The 24034-nt window shown below is 33.6% G+C and overlaps 2 protein-coding genes across 2 annotated transcripts; one reads left to right on the top strand and one right to left on the bottom strand.

Annotated features, from left to right (window-relative positions):
- Positions 1–1782: 1782 nt before the first annotated feature.
- On the bottom strand, positions 1783–20968 carry ids (iduronate 2-sulfatase). Its single transcript, XM_051127874.1, has 8 exons — positions 20635–20968; positions 20370–20547; positions 20058–20146; positions 16533–16733; positions 16280–16450; positions 15989–16115; positions 14351–14524; positions 1783–6537 (listed from the first exon to the last, which is right to left on the bottom strand). The coding sequence occupies exons 1-8, from the start codon at positions 20839–20841 to the stop codon at positions 6011–6013; spliced, it is 1674 nt and encodes a 557-aa protein (XP_050983831.1). The 5' UTR covers positions 20842–20968; the 3' UTR covers positions 1783–6010.
- A 204-nt stretch (positions 20969–21172) lies between these two features.
- Positions 21173–21925, top strand: LOC127175759 (lysozyme g). Its single transcript, XM_051127005.1, has 3 exons — positions 21173–21350; positions 21490–21573; positions 21651–21925. The coding sequence occupies exons 1-3, from the start codon at positions 21347–21349 to the stop codon at positions 21923–21925; spliced, it is 363 nt and encodes a 120-aa protein (XP_050982962.1). The 5' UTR covers positions 21173–21346.
- Positions 21926–24034: the final 2109 nt, after the last annotated feature.

Genomic DNA, 24034 nt, shown 5'->3' with positions numbered 1-24034 from the left:
TTTTGGCAAACTCCAGTCTTGCTTTTTTTATGCCTTTGTGTCAGCAGTGGTGTCCTCCTGGGTCTCAACAGAAGGGTTGAGTCAACTTTTCTCCATTTTAACTGGTTGCAAGTGTGATTACTATATTGCCCACACCTGTTGCCACAGGTGTGTCTAAATTCAAATTATAGGAGCATCACATGCTTGAAAAGCAATTATTTATTACAATTTTGACAAGGTGCCAATATTTTTTTTTATGTGTGTGTGTTGTTGTTGCAGTGCAAACAAAAACAATTAGCATGTGAATACCAAAACATTTGCAATTGGAACAATTTTCTGAGAGAAGTGTTGCATTTTCTGACAGAATTGCAAGGGTGCCGATATTTTTGGCCATGACTGTATATACAAACCCAAATAGGAAATACAACAGTTATCAAAATAAGCATGTGTCCTATTCGGTGCGCTAAACTCCTAAAACATTGTTGTCTCGTATATTAAATATTCTGATGTAACCCCCTTTGTATTTAACATAAGTAATTTATAAAATTTAATTACACATTTAATTACATATTTTTACTGATTATATGAACATTTATTTTGTAATTAAATTACATACAGTTGAAGTCAAAAGTTTACATTCACCTTGCAGAATCTGCAAAATGTTAATTATTTTATCAAAATGTGAGGGATCATACGAAATGCAAGTTTTGGTTTTGTTTTGTTTTTTTAATTTAGTACTGACCTGAATGAGATATTTCACAAAAAAGACATTTACATATAGTCCACAAGAGAAAATAGTAATTATCCTTTTTCACAAAAATAGCCCTTGTTTCAAATAATGCTTCTCACCTTTTCTGTTTTGTCTGTTTTCCAAGTTGTTATATAATCAACAAAGAAACTTTTCACTTGTTTTTAATTTATATGGCCACTCGGACTGCTGACTCGTCAAAATCACATGTTCTCCATCTCAGGTACATTTGAGCGTATTATCTCAATTTATCAGTCATTTCCCTCCAATCACTATATCATGATAAATTATGACAGCATTTGACAACATTTATGTCCAGATGCACATTTCTCCAAGAGTGAAATAAACAATTTTGAGTCTGGATGATGCATAAACTCAATACAACAACGTAATCCCAATCCAATAGGAATAAAGTCATTAGTCTGAGTCATCTCTTGTTTAATATGTGTATATTATTTTAATATGTATTTCCCAGGGCACAATTATACAATGCACATTTACACCATCATGTTAATAATGCAAAGGAGAGCAAGTAGAAAATACAGTATTACTTTAATTAAAAAAAAAAAAAAAAAAAATAATAGCAAAAGAAAATTCACGTGAAGAGTCACAATGCACAGCCAGCACCAAACACACAGAACGGCAAAACTTTAAACTCGCTGAATTATTAGTGCCAACATTCAGAATTAATCAAATATAGTATTTGTGATGACTCGAAGTTGACCGAAAAAGTTAGTTGTGAAATGTTTGCTCTTTGTAGAGTAAACACCAGCAGTTTGAGCATTTTTATAGTAGGCTTATCTAATTTGTAAAAATAGATCTTCATTCAAGAATTTACTATTATTAAGTATGGTCACTGTTGTCACCGGAAAAACTTTATACCATGTAAGCGCCAATCCGGAAGCCAGAAACACATAAGTGTGAAAAAGGTTAATTGAATTTATAAAAATGACCCTGTTCAAAAGTTTGCATACACTTGATTCTTAATACTGTGTTGTTACTTGAGTGATCCACAGCTGTTTTTTTTGTTTGTTTGTTTTGTTTTGTTTTTTGATAGTTGTTCATGAGTCCCTTGTTTGTCCTGAACAGTTAAACTGCCTACTGTTCTTCAAAAAAAAATTATTTGGTTTTCCAGTATTTTTGTGTATTCGAGCCCTTATTTGTTACACTGAGATCCATCTTTTTACACTGAGGACAACTGAGCGACTCATATGCAACTATTACAGAAGGTTCAAACACTCACTGATGCTTCAGAAAGAAAACACGATGCATTAAGAACCGGGGGGTAAAAACTTTTGAACAGAATGATGAAGTGTACATTTTTCTTATTTTGCCTAAATGTCATATTTATTCATATAATACTGCCCTTAAGAAGCTACAGACGATAGCAAATATTTTTCCCAGAAGCCAAAATATGCTAAATGTACCTTGATCTTCAAATTCAAAAAGCTTATTGCATTGTGTTTCCCTCTGAAGCATCAGTGAATGTATCAACCTTCTGTAATAGTTGCATATGAGTCCCTCAGTTGTCCTCAGTGTGAAAAGATGGATCTCAAAATCATACAGTCATTGTTGAAAAAGGTTCAAATACACAAAAACGATGAAAATTTGTGGGACCTGAAGGATTTTTCTGAAGAACAGCAGACAGTTTAACTGTTCAGGACAAACAAGAGACTCATGAACAACTATCACTAAACAAGTTACTAAAACAAAACAAAAAAACACAGCTGTGGATCATTCAGGTAACAACACAGTATTGAGAATCAAGTGAATGTAAACTTTTGAACTGGGTCATTTTTTTAAATTCAACTATTATTTTCTCTTATGGACTATATGTAAACGTCTTTTATGTGAAACATCTTATTCAGGTCAGTGTTAAAAAAAAATACGCAATTTGTATGATCCCTCTTATTTTGATAAAACAGTTAACATTTTGCAGATTCTGCGAGGTGTATGTAAACTTTTGACTTCAACTGTAATTCTGTTACATGTAACAAGTTACTCCCCAACACTGTACACAACAAACATGACAATCATGCGGAAAAAAAAGAAAGCATCTGATCATAGCAATGTAGATTTGCACCAAATCTACAGTTCACCTGCATCACGTTGACCGATGAGGTAATGAAAATTTAAAGTTATGATAGTTTGATTACAAAGTATATTTGAGACTATATAGCCGGAGATGCCAGTTTAAATGAATCCATTTCTTTGACATAGCAGAATGGCTCTGTCAGCATTAACCTAAACCTAAACATTGTGTAAGCATTTCAAGTGTCATAGAATGGAAGAAAGCACGTAAACATCACATCCTTTTGATTTTCCCAGCAAAAAAGTCCAGAGACCTTCATATGAACATCAGTATAATAGATTTCACAGACCTAGTAAGTCAGAAAAGCTCTTGTTTTTACATTTCCTTACAAGCTGTTAACACAATGGCAATAAAAAGCATTTGTTCCATGAAAATTCTTTAAGATGAAAATTTCTTGATTATTTTAATTAGCTAAAGACTTTGCAAGCAACACAATCAGCTGGTGGACAAAAAAAGCAAAGCTACTTTAGTATAAGCAATTAAAATATCAGCTTCAATCAGCCTGTGGATCCTTCTCTGACTGCCCTGACCTTGCTTTTAGTCGACAAGAAAAAAAAGAGAGACAGCAGTGGAATTTTCCGGACCAGCTGGCAATGAAGCCTGTCTGCTGAAGCTGAATATATTGGCGGTCCCAAAGGATCCCCTCACTATAACACTCCTGCTGCACTCTTATAAGAACACACTTGAAAAGGAACACACATACAGAGAGAGACACACAAATAATGCGCTTGCTTTGTTTTGTTGTTTTTCCTTTTGAGAGAAAGCAAGAATATATATTTATGTTGCCACATAAATATTGAATATATTCCTTCAAAAATAATTCATACTCTGCAGGAGTAAACAATGTGGCATCTAGCGCGAAAGAGTGCGGGGAATCCAAAATAAACCTGAAAAGAGAAAGCAGGTAGGAGTGTTTAAAATGCAGACTCGTGGCATGAAATGAGTCTGGGGAGCAAACGTGGGCTGACGTCACAGAAGATGCCGCGGCAGCCGTTTCCCCTTTTTTTTAATGCCGGCTAAAACATTCATCAGTGTTAAACTATTCTCTGAGGTGTATCCGGGCAACATCATTTGCAAGTTTTCGCATTTAAGCATCTAATTACCTTGGCAACGGTGCAGTGGGAGCGCATGACTTGAAATTCTATATTTAAGATGATTTTCATCACGCTGCCTGGAAAAACAAGAGCTTAGCGCTGGCACGGTCTCCGTCGGCCTCCAAGACCAAATACAATTACGACTTAGTGACCTGATAAATTGCTAAAGCAGAGTGTTGTCTGAGCAGAGCTTTCTATTTCTCCGAGACTTAAATTAAACTCATTTCTCACTTAAGTTGACGTTACGTCATTTCCATGTATCACCTTCTGAAGGGAATGAGGAAATTAAGTCAATGGACTCAAATTTATCAGGATACTACCTCAAATACACTTAATAAGAGTGATCCAGTATGTGAAAATATCCCTTTTATGCTTTTATTTTAAGAAAAGTGCTGTGCAAATTTATTCCAGGTACAGGATTCATTATTAAATAAATCAAACATTAAATAATCAGTCAAAAAATCTTCTGTATAGCAGTCATTTCAGAATGAGGTTTGAAAGCCCTTAAAGGAATCTTTATGATTAAAATACACTACCTGTCAAAAGTTTTTGAACAGTAAGATTTTTAATGTTTTTAAAGAAGTCTCTTCTGTTCACCAAGCCTGCATTTATTTGATGCAAAGCGCAGAAAAAACAGTAGAATTTTGAAATATCTACCATTTAAAATATTTTTTTTCTATTTGAATATATTTTAAAATGTAATTTATTTCTGCAGGTTTAATTTCCAGCATTATTACTCCAGTCACATGATCCTTCAGAAATCATTCTAATATTCTGATTTGCTTTTCAAGAAACATTTTTTATTATTATTATCAATATTTAAAACAGATGAGTACATTTTTTCAGGATTCTTTGTTGAATAGAAAGATCCAAAGATCAGCATTTATCTGAAAGAAACAACTTTTGTAACGTTATACACTATACCATTCAAAAGCTTGGAGTCAGTATTTTTTTTTTTTTTTTAGTAAAGAAATTCTACAAATTAGTACTTTTATTTAGCAAGGAAGCTTTAAAATGATCAAAAAAGATGGTAGAGCCATTTATAATGTTACAAAACATTTCGATTTCAGATAAATGCGGTTCTTTTAACTTTCTATTCATCAGAGAAACCTGAAAAAAATCTACTTAGCTGTTTTCAACATAATAATAATAATAAGCATTTTCTGACCAGGAAATCAAAATATTAAAATGATTTCTGAACTATAATGTGACTGGAGTAATGATGCTAAAAATTCAGCTTTGAAATCACAGGAATAAATTACATTTGAAAATAGAAACCAGTTATTTTAAATAGTAAAAATATTTAAAAATTGTAAAATTTAAAAAATATTTTGCTGTACTTTGGATCAAATAAATGCAGGCTTGGTGAGCAGACGAGACTTCTTTAAAAAACATTTAAAATCTTACTGTTCAAAAACTTTTGACTGGTAGTGTAGGACAAAAAACTGTGCAAAACAGATAATATAACACTAATTATCTTTATGGATTATGTAACATTGGTGAAATTACATTTGTTTTTGGCTGAACCTCACAAAAACATGTCCTAGGTACATCTCAACCAAAATTCAAAAGGAAAAATATTTTAAAAATGAAGTTTTGCCTTGTGGAATGACATTTTAGCCCAAATTCCTACTTTTTGTTTTGCATTTTTAAAATGATTCTCATACAATTCTTATTACAGTAATGTAGTAAAATGCTGTTTTGTTTGTAATGTTGTATTCAAATCCAAATGACTTCAAAAAGACTGAAAACAATTATTTTTACTGCTTTTCAGTAATAAGAATTTTTTTATGTCTTCATTGTGTATTTTAGAGCAAAATACAATGATACATTTTTATTTAAATTAGAATAAAGGCAGTATAACAAATACCACCATGATGTATAAATACTACAATTTTCATAATAAATATGTCTACATGAATGAGAATGACAGATTATTAGCATTTTGATTACGAGAATTGTGAGTCATGATAAAATAGGCTTTATTTTCTTTAAGCAAACTCTGCCTTTCGATTACTGATGAAGCATGACCAGACATGTTTTTGACAGGTTTTGTAACATTCATTCCCTTTACTGTCATATCACAACAAACTGGAATCACATAATCCCTTTTGATTTCAATCCGCTGCTGAAACACATTACATGATGCTTTAAACTCTCTCTCCACGAGGGCAGCATGCCGAGCTTACGCAATACTGTGGCATGGTCGAATTCATCAAACACGTTATTGTCCTCTCCCGGGTCCTCAGCCAGGAGGTACATTTCTCCCGCGTGGATGTCCGTCATGTTAGGCTGACAGTGGACGGGGTCAAAGCCCACCCATAAGGTGTAGCGGTAGTCAGTGGAGCGAAGGGAGTAGCCCATGATGCGGATGTCGACGAGGTCGGGCAGGTCCGAGTTCTCCTGGATGGAGTCGGAGGGTCGAGGGTATTGGCTGAATGAGTAGGCTTCCCTGTTGATGTCTCTCTCTGAGTTGCGGATGAGATAGGCCAGGCTTGAGCCTTCGGTGCAAAGCTCGATCTTAAAGGACGAGGGCGGGCAGTGGTGCAGAGGACGCAACCCAGCCAGGTGCGTTAGTGTGGGGAACACATCCACCAGCTCCACCACACTCTCAACTACTTGACCTGAAAGATATAAAGAAGGACAAAAGCCTGATGGGAAACTGATACAGATGCATTCTAGAACCAATAATGCATCTAAAGCCTCAGTGTTTAGCATCATACAGGGCTCTACAGTCTGACCATTTTAGTCGCATTTGCAACTAAAAACTACTGCATTCAACTATGAAAAAAATATTTAGGAGCACCATGTGCGATTGACCCGGTAAAGTGTTTTTGCAACCTTGAGTAATGTATCACAGACATATCTCTCGAATCCTTTCATAAACAAAGTGTAGAGAGGGTGTACATAAGAGATTCATTGTGCAGTGTAGAGAGCTTTGTTGATTATAATGAAACTTTGTGCGATCGCGATGAACTAAGATGAGTGATAGCTGTTTATGATTATTAACGAAGTCTGTAAATGAGATATTGATTTAATACAACAGTTAAATAAACAAGAAGTTAATATTAAGTGACTAACATTGTCTGACTATAACACTATTGGTTGATTTTGCTCCATTTCGTCGACAAAAATAGTTTGAAACAAGTCACAACTGAGCCACTGCTCATCTCCATTCAAACACAGCGGTGTTTCGTTTATGACTGAACGTGCATTTTTAAACAAATCTAGTGAGTCAATGAATCAATTACCCACTCATAAAGAGTCACTTGCTTTATTCCTGAATGAATCAGCCATTCGAATGAATCAAATGAATGAATGATTCAGTAATTAAATCAGTGACTTGATGCCACCTACTGGCAGATTTAGTTTCATTTTTAAAGTGTCTTTTCAGTTATTTAAATCATTTAATATTTCTATATTCAAAATGTTATATATAAAAATTAATCTCAACATGAATTTATGAATTTGATAGCACTCATGGCACCTCTGAGCTTTAGGAGAAGTCCACTTCCAAAACGAAGATTCACATATAATGTACTCACCCCATTGTCATCCAAGATGTTCATGTCTTTCTTTCTTCAGTCGTAAAGAAATTATATTTTTTGAGTAAAACATTTCAGCATTTTTCTCCATGTAATGGACTGACATGGTGCCCCGATTTTGAGCTTCCAAAATGCAGTTTAAATGCGGCTTCAAATAATCCCAAATGCAGTTGTAAACGATCACAGCCGAGAAAGAAGGGTCTTATCTAGCGAAATGATCAGTTATTTTCATAAAAATAATACAAACTCTCATCTTGTCTTACTCTGCCTGGACTGTTTTGTTCTGGTTCATGACAGTTAGGGTATGTTGAAAAACTCCCATCTCATGTTCTCCCTCAACGTCAAAATCGTCCTATATCACTGTTTTACCTTTTTGGTTAAGGGTGTTTGATCTTCTTTGCAAGTTCATGTTGCAAAGACTGGGTTGGTACTTCTGCAGTGATGTAGGATGATTTTAAAATTATTTTTGAAGTTGAGGGGAAAAATACGATTGGAGTTTTTCAACATACCCTAATTGTCTTGAACAATAATACACAGAGTTCATGGAGAGAAAGGCAAGACGAGCGTTTGAGAATAAAAAGTATTTAAAATGTATTTTTAAATGAAAATAGCTGATCATTTCACTAGATAAGACCCTTCTTCCTCAGCTGGGATCCTTTACAACCACATCTGGGATCGTTTGAAGCCGCATTTAAACTGCATTTTGGAAGTTCAATATCGGGGCACCGTATCAGTCCATTATATGGAGAAAAATGCTGAAATATTTTCCTCAAAAAACATAATTTCTTTACGACTGAAGAAAGAAAGACATGAACATCTTGGATGACAATGGGGTGAGTACATTATATGTGAATCTTTGTTTTGGAAGTGGACTTCTCCTTTAAACAAATGAAAGTACACCTACAAGACACTTTTGTGTTCTTCTGTGCCACCTCTATAGTACAAATTCATTTTGTTAATACTGATTTCATTTGATTGGTAACATAATCTTATTCTGTTGTTTTAATTAGAAATTTTAAAAAAGCTTATAAAATATAATTTCTAAAAAAAAATGACAAAAACTGACAAACTTTTCAAGGTACAAGGTTTACAAGGTAAAAAAATCCCCTGTAAATCATTTTAAGGAGTCAACTATCACCTCAGAATGGGAAGGCTATTTTTCTATCAGATTTTTTGTTTATTGATTAGATGCTCCTAAAACTTTAAATGTGTTCCTGTGCCCTGTTTATCATATTTTTTGCCAAACATTTTACCCTTGTATGTTGTTTAACTGCATCACAACTTTTTTTCTCCCAAAAACACTTGCTATTCTATAGAGCATAACAGTGACCACCCACACAGCAGCCTTATTTTCAAAAGTATTTTTCCCCATTCATTTTCATCATAGGTATTTGAAAACAATCCTCAATAAAGACGTTAAAGCTAGAAACTCATTCGACCAGTTACAAGATGAATCATAGCCTTTGATTTGAAGTGAAAAAGTGTTAAAAAAAAAAAAAAATTGGAGAAGACAAGGAGAATATACAACTACCAAACTTCTTTTTTGAGAGGAAATGAACTACCTGTCCCACAAAGCATTGCACTTTAATTCATTCTGAAACTGATGCAATACAAAACCATGAACATAAAATCAGTGCATTACAAGTAATGTGAGTTAAGTAATCAGATTACTTTTTTCAAGTACTTAGTAAAGTAATGAGATTACTTTTTGATTTACAAGAAAAATATCTGAGTTACTTTTTCAAATAAGTATTTCCAGTTACTTTGTTCTTTAATTTATTTACTGACAGATCTCCTGTTTCCACGTTGACTAAGTGAGCAGCGTGAACATGATGTTACTGTAGTTCTAGACTAAATGTCAACGTGCATTATTCCTTAAAATTAATAAAACCAATAAAATGCAAGCTCAACATATAACTAGTGCTTTCAAATTGATTAATCGTGATTAAACATTCAAAATAAAAGTTTGTATTTACATAACATACTGTATGTGCATGTGCTGTATATTTATAGGTATATATAATATATGTGCGTGTGTGTGTGTATATATATATATATATATATATATAAGAAATAAATGTAATATATGTTTATATATAACAATGTTATACATGTATGTTTCTGTATTTATATACACGTATAAATATACACAGCACATGCACATATTATGTAAACACAAACTTTAATTTTGGATGCGATTAACCGTGATTATATATTTATATATAATATAAATCATATATAAATATGAATACATATAAACATGTAAATATTTCTTAAATATATACATGTACGTTTGTGTATTTATGTATACATAAAAATATATACAGCACATGCACATATTATGTAAACACAAACTTATATTTTGAATGCAATTAATCACGATTAATCGATTTGACAGCACTAAATATGACACAAACCTGCAATAATTAGATATATTAAACAACACAAATATCTTGAGGTATTTCATTTTAATTTATTAACCAATGCATCTTCTGCAATCCAGAATGGCAGCACAGCAGAAAGGTTTGTTTGAGCTGTGGCCTTTACTCATTTCACTTGTGGTGTGAAAGGGCTTTTACATTTGCCAAAAATATAACTTTTTTATATTAAAAACAAACCAACAGGCAGACCTGGGTAGATTACAAATTGTAGTCCCTTACTGATTGCAAATTACATGACAAAAATTGTAGTTAGTAACGTAATCCATTACATTACACATTTGAGGTAATATAATCAGACTACTTTTAGATTACTTTTGAACTAACTCGTTTATCCTACCTGATCTCATGACGAAAACATACCTGTGGGAATTTTTTTTCACAAGACACAAAATACGCACCAATAAGTACATATCACTGCAGTTCCCAACAGAAATGAACTCTACAGGTGGTAAAACAGCGAGCACTTTAAATAGTTTTCGTGCAATCGTTATGATTACAGCTCTATATTTCACTTTCCGGGACATAATAAGCCTGCTCTGTAACTCAGCCAGCATGGAGATAGACTGAGGATGTGGAATCCTTGGGTACGAACCCCATGAAAAACATGAGTCACGATGAAAAACGATAAAACAGCATGCTTGCGATTGCATTTTTACATCACATTCACTTTTGTTCATACTACCAGGCAGGTTTAGTTGTAGTACGGATGGTATGTTATTTTAAAACATCACGGAGCATTAGAGTTATAGCGCCACTCAACAGACATTATGGCGGTACGTATTTCGCGTCTTGCAGAAAAAGTTCCCAAAGGTACGTTTTCATCATGTTCAGGTTGCATTTATTTCATTGATTTAAACAGGATAATCTTGTACCATGTTGATATATAAAAAATATAAAGATTAAGAGAATATATTTCATTCATTGCTATTAACAAAATTAAGTTTTTAAACATTAAATTATGTCAAGGTTTCACAAACTAGGGTTTGTGAAGGAACTACAGGGGTTTGTGAGTTTAAAATCATAAAAATGTTAAAAATAAGTCATTATAAAAGCAATCAAAATAAAGCACTTGCTAAAAAAAAATGTATGTTTTATTTGTTTACCAGCATGTCATGTGACCATAACCAAAATCAGAAAGCCATGAACATGCAAATGTGATACTTTATTATTAAATATATATATATATATATATATATATATATATATGTGTATGTATGTATTTTAAAATCTTAGAGGTACTTCAAGTAAATCCATTAGTTGAAAGAGGATTGTGGAGCAAAACATTTTTGAATTTGTGCATTTTAATGTTTGAAAGACAGACGTCTTCTAAAGACATAAAACAGAATAGAAATACATGGTTCAAATAAAAATGAATGTGTTCATCAGTAGCTGATGCAATATTGAAACACTTTTGTAAATCCTGTGTCGTCAACTGACTAATGACTGGTCTTTGTGTGAATGTCCACAAAACTGGAAGACTTTCAGTATATAAGTATTAGGCTATTTTAGAAAGGAACATTTAAAAGATGAAAAAGAGGAATTAGGGAGAATCAATAAATTATGAATAATTTATTGCTATTGTGTAAATAATATGTAATCCATAAAAAAGTAACTGTAGTCTGATTATGAGTATTTTAAAATGTAATTTAATGTAATTACAAGTACTTAAATACATTAATTACATTTAACATAATATTTGGAATCTGATTACATGTAGTCAGTTACTACTGACTTACTACTGACTCTCCAAACAAGCCACCCCAGCCCAGATTAGAAAAAGTAACGCAAACGAAAACGATCAACCAAAAATAGCCTTTTTCGGTTTTTGGCCGAAAGAGAAAAATGAAAATATCAGGCAAAAATAAATGCTGTGTCGCACCGCCCAGCAGTGTTGAGCGCGCACCCTTATAGGGTGACCACCTGGCAATAGGGCTGTTGCGGGACATAGATATGATTTTGCAGGACAATGGGGGACACGTGTGAGACTGAGATATTTTCTACTGTTATGCTATGTAAATACTGATTACATCCGTTGTCATATGCGCTAATCTGTGTTTCTGAGTGCGCACATGCAAGCTAGAGAAAGCACATCTTTTTAATGAGGGTAAAGAGATGCCCCGCATTCCAATAATGTGCTCTAGACATCTGTCATTAAAATAACGCCATAGAAACAGCCTCAAACAAACTATTAAAAAAAGAAGAAATTCGCATCTGAGAAAACGGCATCAATTTTTATTTTTTTTTTTTAACTGGTTAAAATGAATGGAGAATATCGTGTTTTTCCGTGAGTGCTCGACCATTTCCGTCTGTGGTTCTACATCACTTGATGAGGTCCGCAAATCCTTTGCACAAAAACTATGCTGCAAAATGCATAAATAAAAAGCTGTTTCTAAAAAGGCAAAATAATTTTTCTTAATATGATCGTTAAAAACCAACAGACTGATGAAAATGCGGGACATTTTCTCAACATGCGACGTGCAGGACAAGGGGTGAAAATGCTGTGCGGTACAACGCAAAGCGGGACAGGTGGTCACCCTACATAAAAAAAGTAACTAACTGTGTTACTCTTTATAAAAGGTAAAGCATTACGATAATTTTGTGTTACTTTTTGTCACCTGGGCTGGTCTTGCTTATTTGTATATCCTCAAACCTCAAAAGTTATATTTCTGGCAACTGTAAAGACCCGTTCACACAAAAAGCGAAATTAATAAGCTTTAAGTGGCACTGCCTCTGCACCTCACTCCCAATTTCTTTCAACATGGGGACAGGAGAGATGTCAATGAATATATGGGAAAACTAAGTAACTGGTGTTACTTATTTGAAAAAGCAACTCAGAAATTTTATTGTAAATCTAAAAGTAATACTTTAAAAAAGTAATCTGATTATGTAACTCGCGGTACTTGTAATGCGTTACCCCCAACACTGGTGACGCTCCACTCAAAATTCCATAATGCGTTCAATATTGCATTCTGTTGTTCTGTGTTGAGTTGCTCACGGCCCATTCGAATACTCCACTCGTGTGCCGCTCATGCTTACTGGAAAAGTAACGCGCCAACAGAAAATTTCTATGTAGTAGTTTGTTCTTGTTTGCAATAGCGTTACTGTGCTGTAACATGTTGTAAAGCTGTGATGTAGTAAAGCTGTATTGGACAACGCTGGTAAAATGATGCTACCCTCTCGACACTATGCTCTGCTCAAATGCTCTGATAATAGCTTTGCAGGATTATACATTATTTGAATAATTAAACAAAAAAAGTCTGATTCTGTTAGAATAGCATAGAATTGAATAAAAATAATGCATTGATATTTAAAATTAATATATTTTCTGTCCAATTTTATTGTTTTACTTTCAAAAAAAGTGTGGTTATTTTATTGGCTTGTATTAGTTAAATTGAGTATCATTGCAATTATTGAGTTTAATTAATAAGTCTTACAAAATTTTTTGATATTTCTTAATAAAATAAAAATTAATTATTAAAAAGCATTTTCGGTTTCCGTTTTCGGCCAAGTGCAGTTTCTGTTTCGCCCAAAATTTTCATTTTGGTGCATCCTGATTTTCTAATATGCTAACTATCCATGTTGAAAACAAGTTGTGTTGCTTAATATTTTTGTGCAAACTATTTTTTAATCCTCAAAAGAACAGCATTTATTTTACCATGACTCATTTCTATAGCAACAGTAAATCTTCTGATTAGTGAATTACTGCAAACTGTGCAATTAAAACACATGGTGTTAATAATCATGGTGACTTGATGGTATGTACTTTCACAGAAGCCACATTATACTGCCAAGTAGCTCATATCAGGTCTGTCTGGAAACTTTACACATTATTAGTGCTAAAACAAGTCTGTATGAAGTAAATTTATAGTTCTTTTTATTATTATTTATTTACTTTTAATGAAACCCAAGTGTTGCTATAACATACCCCATAAAATACAAACAAATGTGTTAGCATGAAATCCTCACACTGAATTTAGCCACTATTCTCTTAGGTAAAAGGCCCCAGCTTTGAAATTTCCATGAAATTTACTGATACGGTTGCTGAATATAGCGTAGTTCATTAGAGCAACAACAAGCAACAATACAGAGCCCACTGTGAGAGCAATAACTCTCAGGACTTATTAGCTTCTCTATGCTGTGGCATTATCATTACAGTCATTACTCCGGCTGCTTATGCTGGGTGTTTTCTAAAGATTGCCACAAATGTGCACTTGAGAGCTGAAAGAATGAAACCATCGGCAGATGCATGCACTCACAGTACACTCTCAGTCAAACCTTCCCATTGCTGAATCAAAATAAGAATCAAAGCTCTAAATGGGCCGATACTTTAGCCATAACATCTTTTCCAGAAAGCTGATATCGCACGCTTGAGTGACTTCAGTCGGAGTCTCAGGTTCTTGTGAAGGATCCTGCAGTCTTTGCGTGTTGACGGCTGCTTCGAGTAACATTACCTTTGCCAAACTGCTCCCGTGTGCCCTGAAACACATCGATGAAGGGGAATGTCTTCTCCCCAGGCTGACGGAAAGGTGAGGTCACACCTGGCTTGTACACGATCAATGGCACTCGGGTGGCCACATCAAAGTTGCTGTATTTGGCCCACTCGCCGTGTTCTCCTAATGACCAACCTAAGACAGAAAGAGAGAGAGCTAACCGTGAGAAAACTACTCGGAATCATACAGAAAAATAATTTCAGACAGACTCTGCTGGCACTTTCTCTGAATTAAAGCATAACATGGGACCTAATGCATGGACGTTGAATTGAGGTGGCAAATAGAACGCAATATATATATATATATATATATTTTTTTTTTTTTTTTTTAAATAATAAACTTTTATAAACATGCAATCATACGGGGCATTTCCAGAAATATTAAACCATTAATAATGGAATTGTTTAAAATAGTACCAGTAATATTAAATATGCATTTAACATTTAATGAAACATTTATTATTTACGTCATACTGTAATTATTATAATATAACATATAACATATATAAAATAATTTAGATATTTTTTTCAATTTATGAAATGTTTATAAATTAATTTAAGTTGCTGCTTAGTAGTAATATATAATACAGTAATAAATGAATAATGTAAAATGTATTATTTAGGATTTAGGATATAGGAGATTGTGTTAATGAAATTAATTTAATTACAATATTGCATAATATTTACTATTTAGTCCATACTGTTATTAGTATAATATAAAATAAGTTAGACATATTTTTATGTAATATGTAACAAATGAATAATGTAAAATGTTTTATTTACAATTTCATATATATATATATATATAAAATGGAATCTTAAATAATATACTGTAATTATTATAATGTAATTTGATAAAATATTTATATAATTTTTTTTTCCTAATGAGCAATTAATGAGCAGCTTCTCATTATAATAATGTATAACACTGAATACTGTAATAAATGAATGTGTGTGTATATATATAAAATGAAATCTTATATAAAATATATATAATGCATTTATATATATATATATATATATATATATATATATATTATACATATATATATATATATATATATATATATATATATATATATGTATATATGTGTGTGTGTGTGTGTGTGTGTATGAAATCTTAAATAAAACATTACATTATTCATTTATACATTTTTTATCAGTTTTGGTTCATGTTGCCATTGTTAAATTTCTTTAAAATGCAATTTAATAAATTCAATAAATTTCTCTTCCTGTTCAATTCCAGTTCAGCATTCTGTGTAATGGGGAAAATTCAATACAAATTCCTCATGCATTAAATGTGAGCATATTAATATATTTTTATGTATCAGAGTCACCTAATGCACTGCTTGAATGTTTGCATTATAACGAGAAAAACTTTAAGAAACAATCATAACTGACACTTCAAAATGCAATTTATGCTAAATGAAACAAAAAAGTGACAGCATCGTTTCTGAGAAGAAAGTTACAGGAGGTGAATTCAGAATAATATGGAAGCTCACAGAACAGACTGAAAATCTGAGCTTCAATATAACCTACATGTTTCAATACTGCCACCTAATGGATGTAAAATTTAAAAACAGGCTGAACGGAAACACACCGTGATCTGAGCTGAACACCACTATAGTGTCCTTGGCGAGGCCAAAATCATCAAGGGCTTGCAGAATTTTTCCGACTTGAGCATCCATGTATGACACAGAGGCAAAGTAGTGCTGTCGGATCTGCATCTAAAAGATGAGGGGAACAACATTTTAGGTCCTTTGCAGGTAGGACCAAACTCAACTACTAAAACCAAATTATAACAATTGAAAAGGAAATGGCTTCAAATTATCCAAAACAAACCAAATGTAAATGGTATACTGGTACAAAATTGTATTTTTGTACATGCTACCTGAAAGTCTTTAGGAATGGGGCCGTAAGGAAAGCTCAGATTTAACGCCTGAACATCTTCCCTCTTGCGTATGTCAGTCCAGGGGTTGTAGGCCACATTAGGAAGTTTCTTAGGAACATCTGGGTCTGGAGCCAGCGTCATACTCTCAATAGGATAGAGCTTTAGGTACTCCTATAAAAACACAATATTTCTCAGATTTACTGATTTAACAGGTGCTCATACGGTGTGCCACGCTTCATTGAGAAGCACTTACCCGTGGGATTCTGAAAGGAATATGTGGCTTATAGAAGCCAACAGCCAGGAAGAATGGATCTTGAGAGCCCTTCATAGACTTCAGGAGTCGGATGGCCTCTTCTGTGTTCTCCATGTCAGGAAGGGTTCCTAAAGGCATCTCAGACACATCCACGGCACACAGTAAATTACTGTGCAGTGTGCCATCTTTATCTTTGCAAACCTGAGAACATGAAATACTGAAAATATTTAGGAATCCACTTGTACTTCACATGTATCATTTACTCAATGTAACTTTTTTCCTTTCTAAACTTCTTAAACATATTAAATGTCTGTTTGTTTATAATTTAAAAATGTTGGTAATTTTTTCTATATTAAATATTTTACATTGAATATTATCCATGCTTTAACTTAGTATAATTTCTTACTTTATTTATTTACTTTATTTTATTTTATATATATATTTATTTCTATGATATTTTTTACAGCAAATTTTGCAAACACAAGAAGGTCTCAAATAATTATTCGAGACAGATTAACCAGCAGGTGTCAGAATTGTATAAAGTTTGAGAGATTAGACAGTGCAATATGGTTTACAGCAATTTTAAAATTGTTATAGCAAATTAAAAGTAAATTATTATTATCAGCCATGGGTCTGGTTCCATGGGGGCCACAGGATGACTTAATTAATTATTATTAATATAAATAATATTACATTAAAGCGTCATTATTATTATTATTATTATTATTATTATTATAAAACAATCTAGCGTAGCTAAAAACAAAAAAACACATCGATTAATTTAAACTGAATTTGTTCCTATCAATAAATATTGTTTTTAAGAGCATACAGTTCTTGATACATTAAATGAATTGTGGTTAATTTTATAAATATATATAATTTTAGTTTAGGTTTAGATGATAATGACCCATACTTATAAATCATGATCATATTCTAAATCAGCAATAATATTACATATCTGCAATATTTGAAGTTGAATATTGCTAATATTGCTACACACACACACACACACACACACATTTGTTTTTGTGAATTGTGGGGACTTTCCATAGACTTCTATAGATTTTATACTGACCAAACGATATTGTCTATCCTCTAACCCAACCCTAACCCTAAACCTAGCCCTCACAGAAAACATGTTTGCATCGTTACACTTTCAGATGAACATCATTTACTATTTTTTATAAAAAATAGGCCGGTCCCCACAATGTCAAAAATTTCAGGTTTTACTATCCTTGTGGGGACATTTGGTAGCAGAAACAAGTACACACACACACAACTCAAAATGTAACACCAAATATTGCAAATATTAACTAAATTATATTATGATGCTGAACATTCAGCTTTGCCAAAACAGGAATAAATTGGATTTTAAAATATACTTTTAAAAAAATTGGTAACACTTTCTATGAAGCCCATATTTATAATACATTATAAGGGCATTCTTACGGTATTATAATGAATGCATAATGCATTATAAAAGACCATACAGACAAATTATATTATGCTTTATCATCTTATAAATAATCATAACAAGAATTATAATACATTATAATGCACTTGTAAATTTTAAGATTATGATTATTTATAACTCACAATGAACACCATATTAAATCTACTTTTACATTTGGTAACGGACTATATATCTCAGACATTGTTTATTTAAGATCTGCACAGTACTTACTACATCTTGTAAGTGGTTAGGTGTGGAGTGTTATTTGAGTGCTCCCTCTGAGGCTAATATTAATTTTGATGTGAGCTAGTTAGTAATTTCAACTGAAAAAAAAATGCAATGTTAATATGTTACATTTTATTTTGATGGTCCCCTTAGTCTATTGACTATAAGCAACTTTGCAACTACATGTCAACTCACTCTCATTAGAGTATTAGTAGGCTTAGGTTAAGGTTAGGGTGGAATGTTGACGTACACTGCCCTCCAAAAGTTTGGAAACACCCCTGGCAAAGTGTGGTTTTGGACAATATCAGCATAAATCCTTATCATTTTTTGGTGCAAATACATTAAAGTAACTTGGCATTATCATTGAAGACCAGCAATAATAATTTTCATTTTGATTACATAATAATGGCAATATATATATATATATATATATATATATATATCAACGTCAGACATGCCAGCTGTGATGCCTGGTGATTACTGGTTTAAACTTGGCCCAGGTTTTTAGGCCCAGATTATGCAGAGCTGTAATAGCTGCTAATGGTGGATATTTTGATGAATTGAAAATTTACATTTTTTCTATGTATAAACTGTTTATGTAATAAAATATGTTTTCGTAGTTTGTGCTGTCCCTTATCACTGCAAAATTATAACAAATTAAAAAGGCCAACATTGTCAAAACCCCACTTTTCTAGGGCATTTCCAGCCTTTTGGAGGGCAGTGTACTTGCAAAGTTACTTATAGTCAGTTTGTCTGTTGGAGAACCATCCAAACAAAGTGTTGGCATATATTTAGCAGACATACTACTAATACTCCAGTGACTGTTATTTGACATGTAGTTGCTGAGTTACTTATCAGCTGACTAAAGGGTACCATCAAAATAATCAAACTGATATTACAATAAAAATAGTTCAAAGTTATATAACACATTCATCTGATCTGATATCTGATATTATGGCTGTTTGCGAAAAAAAATCTATTATTATTATTATTATTATTATTATTATTACTATGCTTATAAGTGGTCTTTGATTGCTGTAAGTAAAGTAGCAAAAGAAAGACGACAAGATTTGAGACTCATAAACCATTATAACTATGAGAAATATTATCCATTGTAACTTAGGTGGATTGCAAAGTGTTCACTGTGTGAACATTGTGAGAAATTATCATACTCTTAAAAGCTATAACCACAAATAAGTAAATATTATAATACATTACAACTGTTCTTTTGAATATTCATAAGATGATATAACATATTATGTACAATTTTTAATAATGCATTATGCATTCATTATAATGCCTTAAGAATACCCTTATAATGTATTAGAAATATGGGCTTCATAGAAAGTGTTAGTGTTTTGCAGTATTTTTAATAAATAAATGCAGCCTTTGTGAATAGAAGAAACTTCTGCTAAAAACATTTTAAATTCAATTCTAAACATTCTATTCTAAAGAATTCCAAATGAGTAAACCAATGTCCAACACAATATTCGAAGGCCATTTATATAATATTACTAGAACTAGAACTATATTATATATACACACTACCGTTTAAAGGTTTTAGATCTGTATGATTTTTTAAAAATGTTTTTAGAAAATGTTTCTTCTGCTCACCAAGGCTGAATTTATTAAAAAAAAAAATAAAAATGTTATGATGATCTGAACTGAAAATGAAGTCAAAAATACAACCTCCAAATAAAACCCAGAAGTAAAACCAAAGGCATACATCTGATTGACAGCACTGGTGTGGTTTTACCAAAGGACATTTAAACAACACAGCACGGGATTGAAAGCACAGACACTAAGAGGAAGTGTGAACACATATCCACACAAACTCACACACTGACCTTCCTCTTTTCATATTTAAAAGAGGGTGGATGATACGGCGGTACAGACCAGCTGTACGGGTAATCATCCGAGTGGTTGGAGGCAATGCCTTGAGGACGAGCACGAAAAAGAGAAAATGATTAGTTTAGACATCAAACAAGACAGTTAACACATGAAAGGATTATAGGGCAATTTAAAATAAATGCCCAAGTCATATTTCACATCAAAATGACCAGGGGGAAAAAAAAACTGAAGGCATAGCAAATTCAAGTTTTTAGGAAGTTGTTTTTTAAATTGTGGCATGGTCATGCATACATCAGGTGACTAGTTACCAGGATGGAAGACTTTGCCAACCGATAAAGTGGTGTATCCATTAGACTTGAAGTACTGAGGAAGTGTAGTGTAGTTCCCTGCATGAACTCTCCAGTATGAGTTGAAATCATACAGCTTGGTGGTGTCTGGTCTTCGACTTGTTAGAAAAGACACCCGACTAGGTCCACAAACAGCTTGCTTTAAAAGAACATAACAGCAGTGTGCAACTTAAATGTACACTACTAATAAAGCTTTATATATTATGCATCATGCATTTATGTTTACCTGTGCATAGGCGTTATGAAACACTGTGCTGACAGATGCAAGCTGATCGATGTTTGGTGACTTGACCACAGGATCGGAGTAGCAGCCTAAAGTTGGTCTCAAATCATCAGCAATTAAATACAAGATGTTGAACTGTTGGCTACCTACTGCTGTTTCCAAAACGTGTAAAATCAAAAGAAACGACCACATCCGAGTGTTTACGAACATTATGTTCACAGCATTCGGAAACAGCGCGATATCATTTAAATTCAATACTATCGCATCAGCATCTTTATTTTATGTGGTAACATGTCAAGTTTCTTCCAGTGTTTTGCTTCCTGGTGTTCACTGACTGGCTGCGATGGGTAGGTTTGACCTTAAAGACACAGTACACGTTTTCTCTTCCCTGGTGACGGTGCGAACAAAAAAATAACTTACTAAGCTTCTGACATTTCAGATGTATTCAAATTGCAGTACGTGGATTTAATTTCAGTGTAGCCTAGGTAAAAGCTTCAGTGTGGCTTGAGTGTGATGCTAATATGACTAAACCACAGGAGTTCCTGAATTTTGCAATGTTTAGTTATGACAACAATAAACATGATGATCTTGTCCATCCTTAAGGGAAGTAGTGAGAAAGAGAAACCAGTTTTACTACAATCACAACTTTACTCAACGGCTGAAGACACAACTTGAGTAAAGTGTTCTGTTTTGTACCCAGAAGTTTTGAGTCATCATGGGTGAGATAATTATTATTCTGTGCTAAATAATACCTTAATATGATACTGTGATAGTATGATGGTTTATTAATGTTTTTAAATCATTTGTTTACTGACTTTTTAAAGGCTTTCAGATGATACTTGCCATGTTGTTTTCTAGCATGCATTTATGGAGACATCATGAAAATAGACACCACCGGTGCATCAGAGAAGACAGCAAAACAAGACAAATTAACCGTAAAGGGTATGGCTGCTAAACAACTGGGTCTAGTAACTTATGTTACATGCATTGTGATTTATATCAACCATTTCCATTTAAAGGTGTCGAGGCTTCCAAAAAATTGGCTGAGCATGATCTGGCTCGGATGGAGCAATACAAGAGTAAAATCATAAAGGTCGGCAGAGCAAATCAGATGGACCCAGCTGTAATTGCTGCCATCATATCCAGAGAGTCCAGAGCCGGAGCCGCTCTGAAGAATGGGTGGGGAGACCATGGCAATGGCTTTGGCCTCATGCAGGTTGGTCAGAAGAATAGATTTACTTTCTTTAAAAAATGTCACAATAATCTTAATATGAGGTACATAAGATGCAAGTAAGATGATATATTAAAAGATGGGTAACTGATTACATGTAATCATTATGTAATCAGATTCCAAAAATTGCATACTTGTAATTATATTAAATTATATTTTTATGGACATTCACTCAAAGACCTGTCATTAGTCATCATAAAAACAGAATAACAAGAAAAATTAAAAAAGAAGTGTTTCTCAGCATTTAAAAAACTACTAGAATAATTAAATTTTTAAATTCAATTATTTAACCATGTATAACAATATACAAACACAAAAATGAAAATTCAAAATATTTTGACTTTAATAAGAATGTTATTTTTTTTTTTGTTTGTTTTGTTATGTAAAATTTGGAATCAGAAAAAGCAGAAATGTAAATAAATAACCTGTTTTGTAAAATAAATAAATGTATAAATAGTGTTGTTTATTTAGGGCTGGACAATATGGCCTAAAGTCAAAATCTCAATTAATTTAACATTTTTAAAATAGACTGCAAGGAAATGCAAAAATATGTGTGTATAAATAAATGAAAATGAGTGCTTATTTTAATTTGATTTAAATTAGTATTTATTTATTGCCCTCATAGTTATGGATATGAATCTGACTCATGATCACTGTTGCATGTCATCTTCCTCTCAGTGATCTTGTCCTGTCACTCTATATGTGCAAGTATTTACTTTAAATTCTTACTGGCCATTCACACAGAACACAACTTTACATCTAAAACACGAAATGCAAAGCTCAGGAATGGTTTAAAAAAGTGCAGCACATAATGCCTACCCTGCCATGTTGTCATCAAATACACAAAATTTCCATGCCAACCTGGTACCATTCTGGTGCTCATTGTCTCACTGTTTTGGAACTGACATTGATGAGAAGCGCTTCGTGTAAAAGTTTCAATTCTGTTATCTTGACACGGCGAAATACGCCACTCACATGCGAGATGCTGCAAAAGATGTGAAGTGGGCTGGGTATAGTGCTGACTACACGTGTTAGTATGTTTAACAGGATTAAAAAAACTGATTTACATCCGTTAGAGGTTCTGAATTTCGCATTACACTCTGGATGAGCCAAGTTAACTATTCATGAGATGGACTGCCTGAGGGAAGGAACTGTTTCTTTGGAGGGGAGGGTTGTACCAGTAATTTGCTTAGCTGTCTGGACTATCCGCTGTAGTCTTCTGAGGTCAGTTTTGGTAGCTGAGCTGAACCAAACAGTTATAGAAGTGCAGAGGACGGATTCAATGACTGCAGAGTAAAACTGTATCAGCAGCTCCTGTGGCAGGTTGAACTTCCTTAGGTGGTGAAGGAAATACAGCCTCTGCTGGGCCTTCTTGACAGTATAGTCTGTGGAACTCATACTTCAGGTCCTGAGAGATGGTGGTGCCCAGGAATCTGAATGTCTTTACTGCAGCCACAGTGCTGTTCATGATGGTGAGTGGGTAGAGTGCTCCTGAAGTCCACTATCATCTCCACTGTTTTGAGCGTGTTGAGCTCCAGGTTGTTATAACTGCACCAGACAGTCAGCTCTTCAAACTCCTGTCTGTAAGCAGACTTGTCATCACCCTGAATGAGCCTGATAAGTGTGGTGTCATCTGCGAACTTCAGGAGCTTGACAGAGAGGTCAGTAGATGTGCAGTCATTGGTGTACAGGGGCAAGAGAGACATCCCTGAGGGACACCAATGCTGATCGTAGGGGTGCTGGATGAGAATTTTCCCAGCTTTACTAGCTGCTGCGTGTCTGTTAGGAAGCTGGTGATCCACTGACAGATGGAGGTGGACACAGAAAGCTGAGTTAATTTGGACAGAAGAAGGTTTGGGAAGATGGTGTTGAAGGTCGAGCTGAAGTCCACAAAACAAGGATCCTCACATAAGTCCCTGGTTTATAGTGCAGGATATAGTGCAGTCCCATGTGACTGCATCATCCACAGACCTGTTTGCTCCGTAAGCAAACTGCAGGAGGTCCAGTAAGGGGCCAGTGATGTCCAGATGGGCCAGTACGAGTCTTTCAAATGACTTCATAACCACAGATGTTAAAGCCACAGCTCTGTAGTTATGTAGTCCTGTAATTTTGGTTTTTTTGGGGGGGGGATCAGAATGATTCTGTTTCCAAAAGACCTGAAACACATCTTTT

Source organism: Labeo rohita, chromosome 14 (assembly GCF_022985175.1).
Source record: "Labeo rohita strain BAU-BD-2019 chromosome 14, IGBB_LRoh.1.0, whole genome shotgun sequence".
Lineage (NCBI taxonomy): Eukaryota > Metazoa > Chordata > Actinopteri > Cypriniformes > Cyprinidae > Labeo > Labeo rohita.
This window is presented reverse-complemented; position numbering and strand designations above follow the sequence as displayed.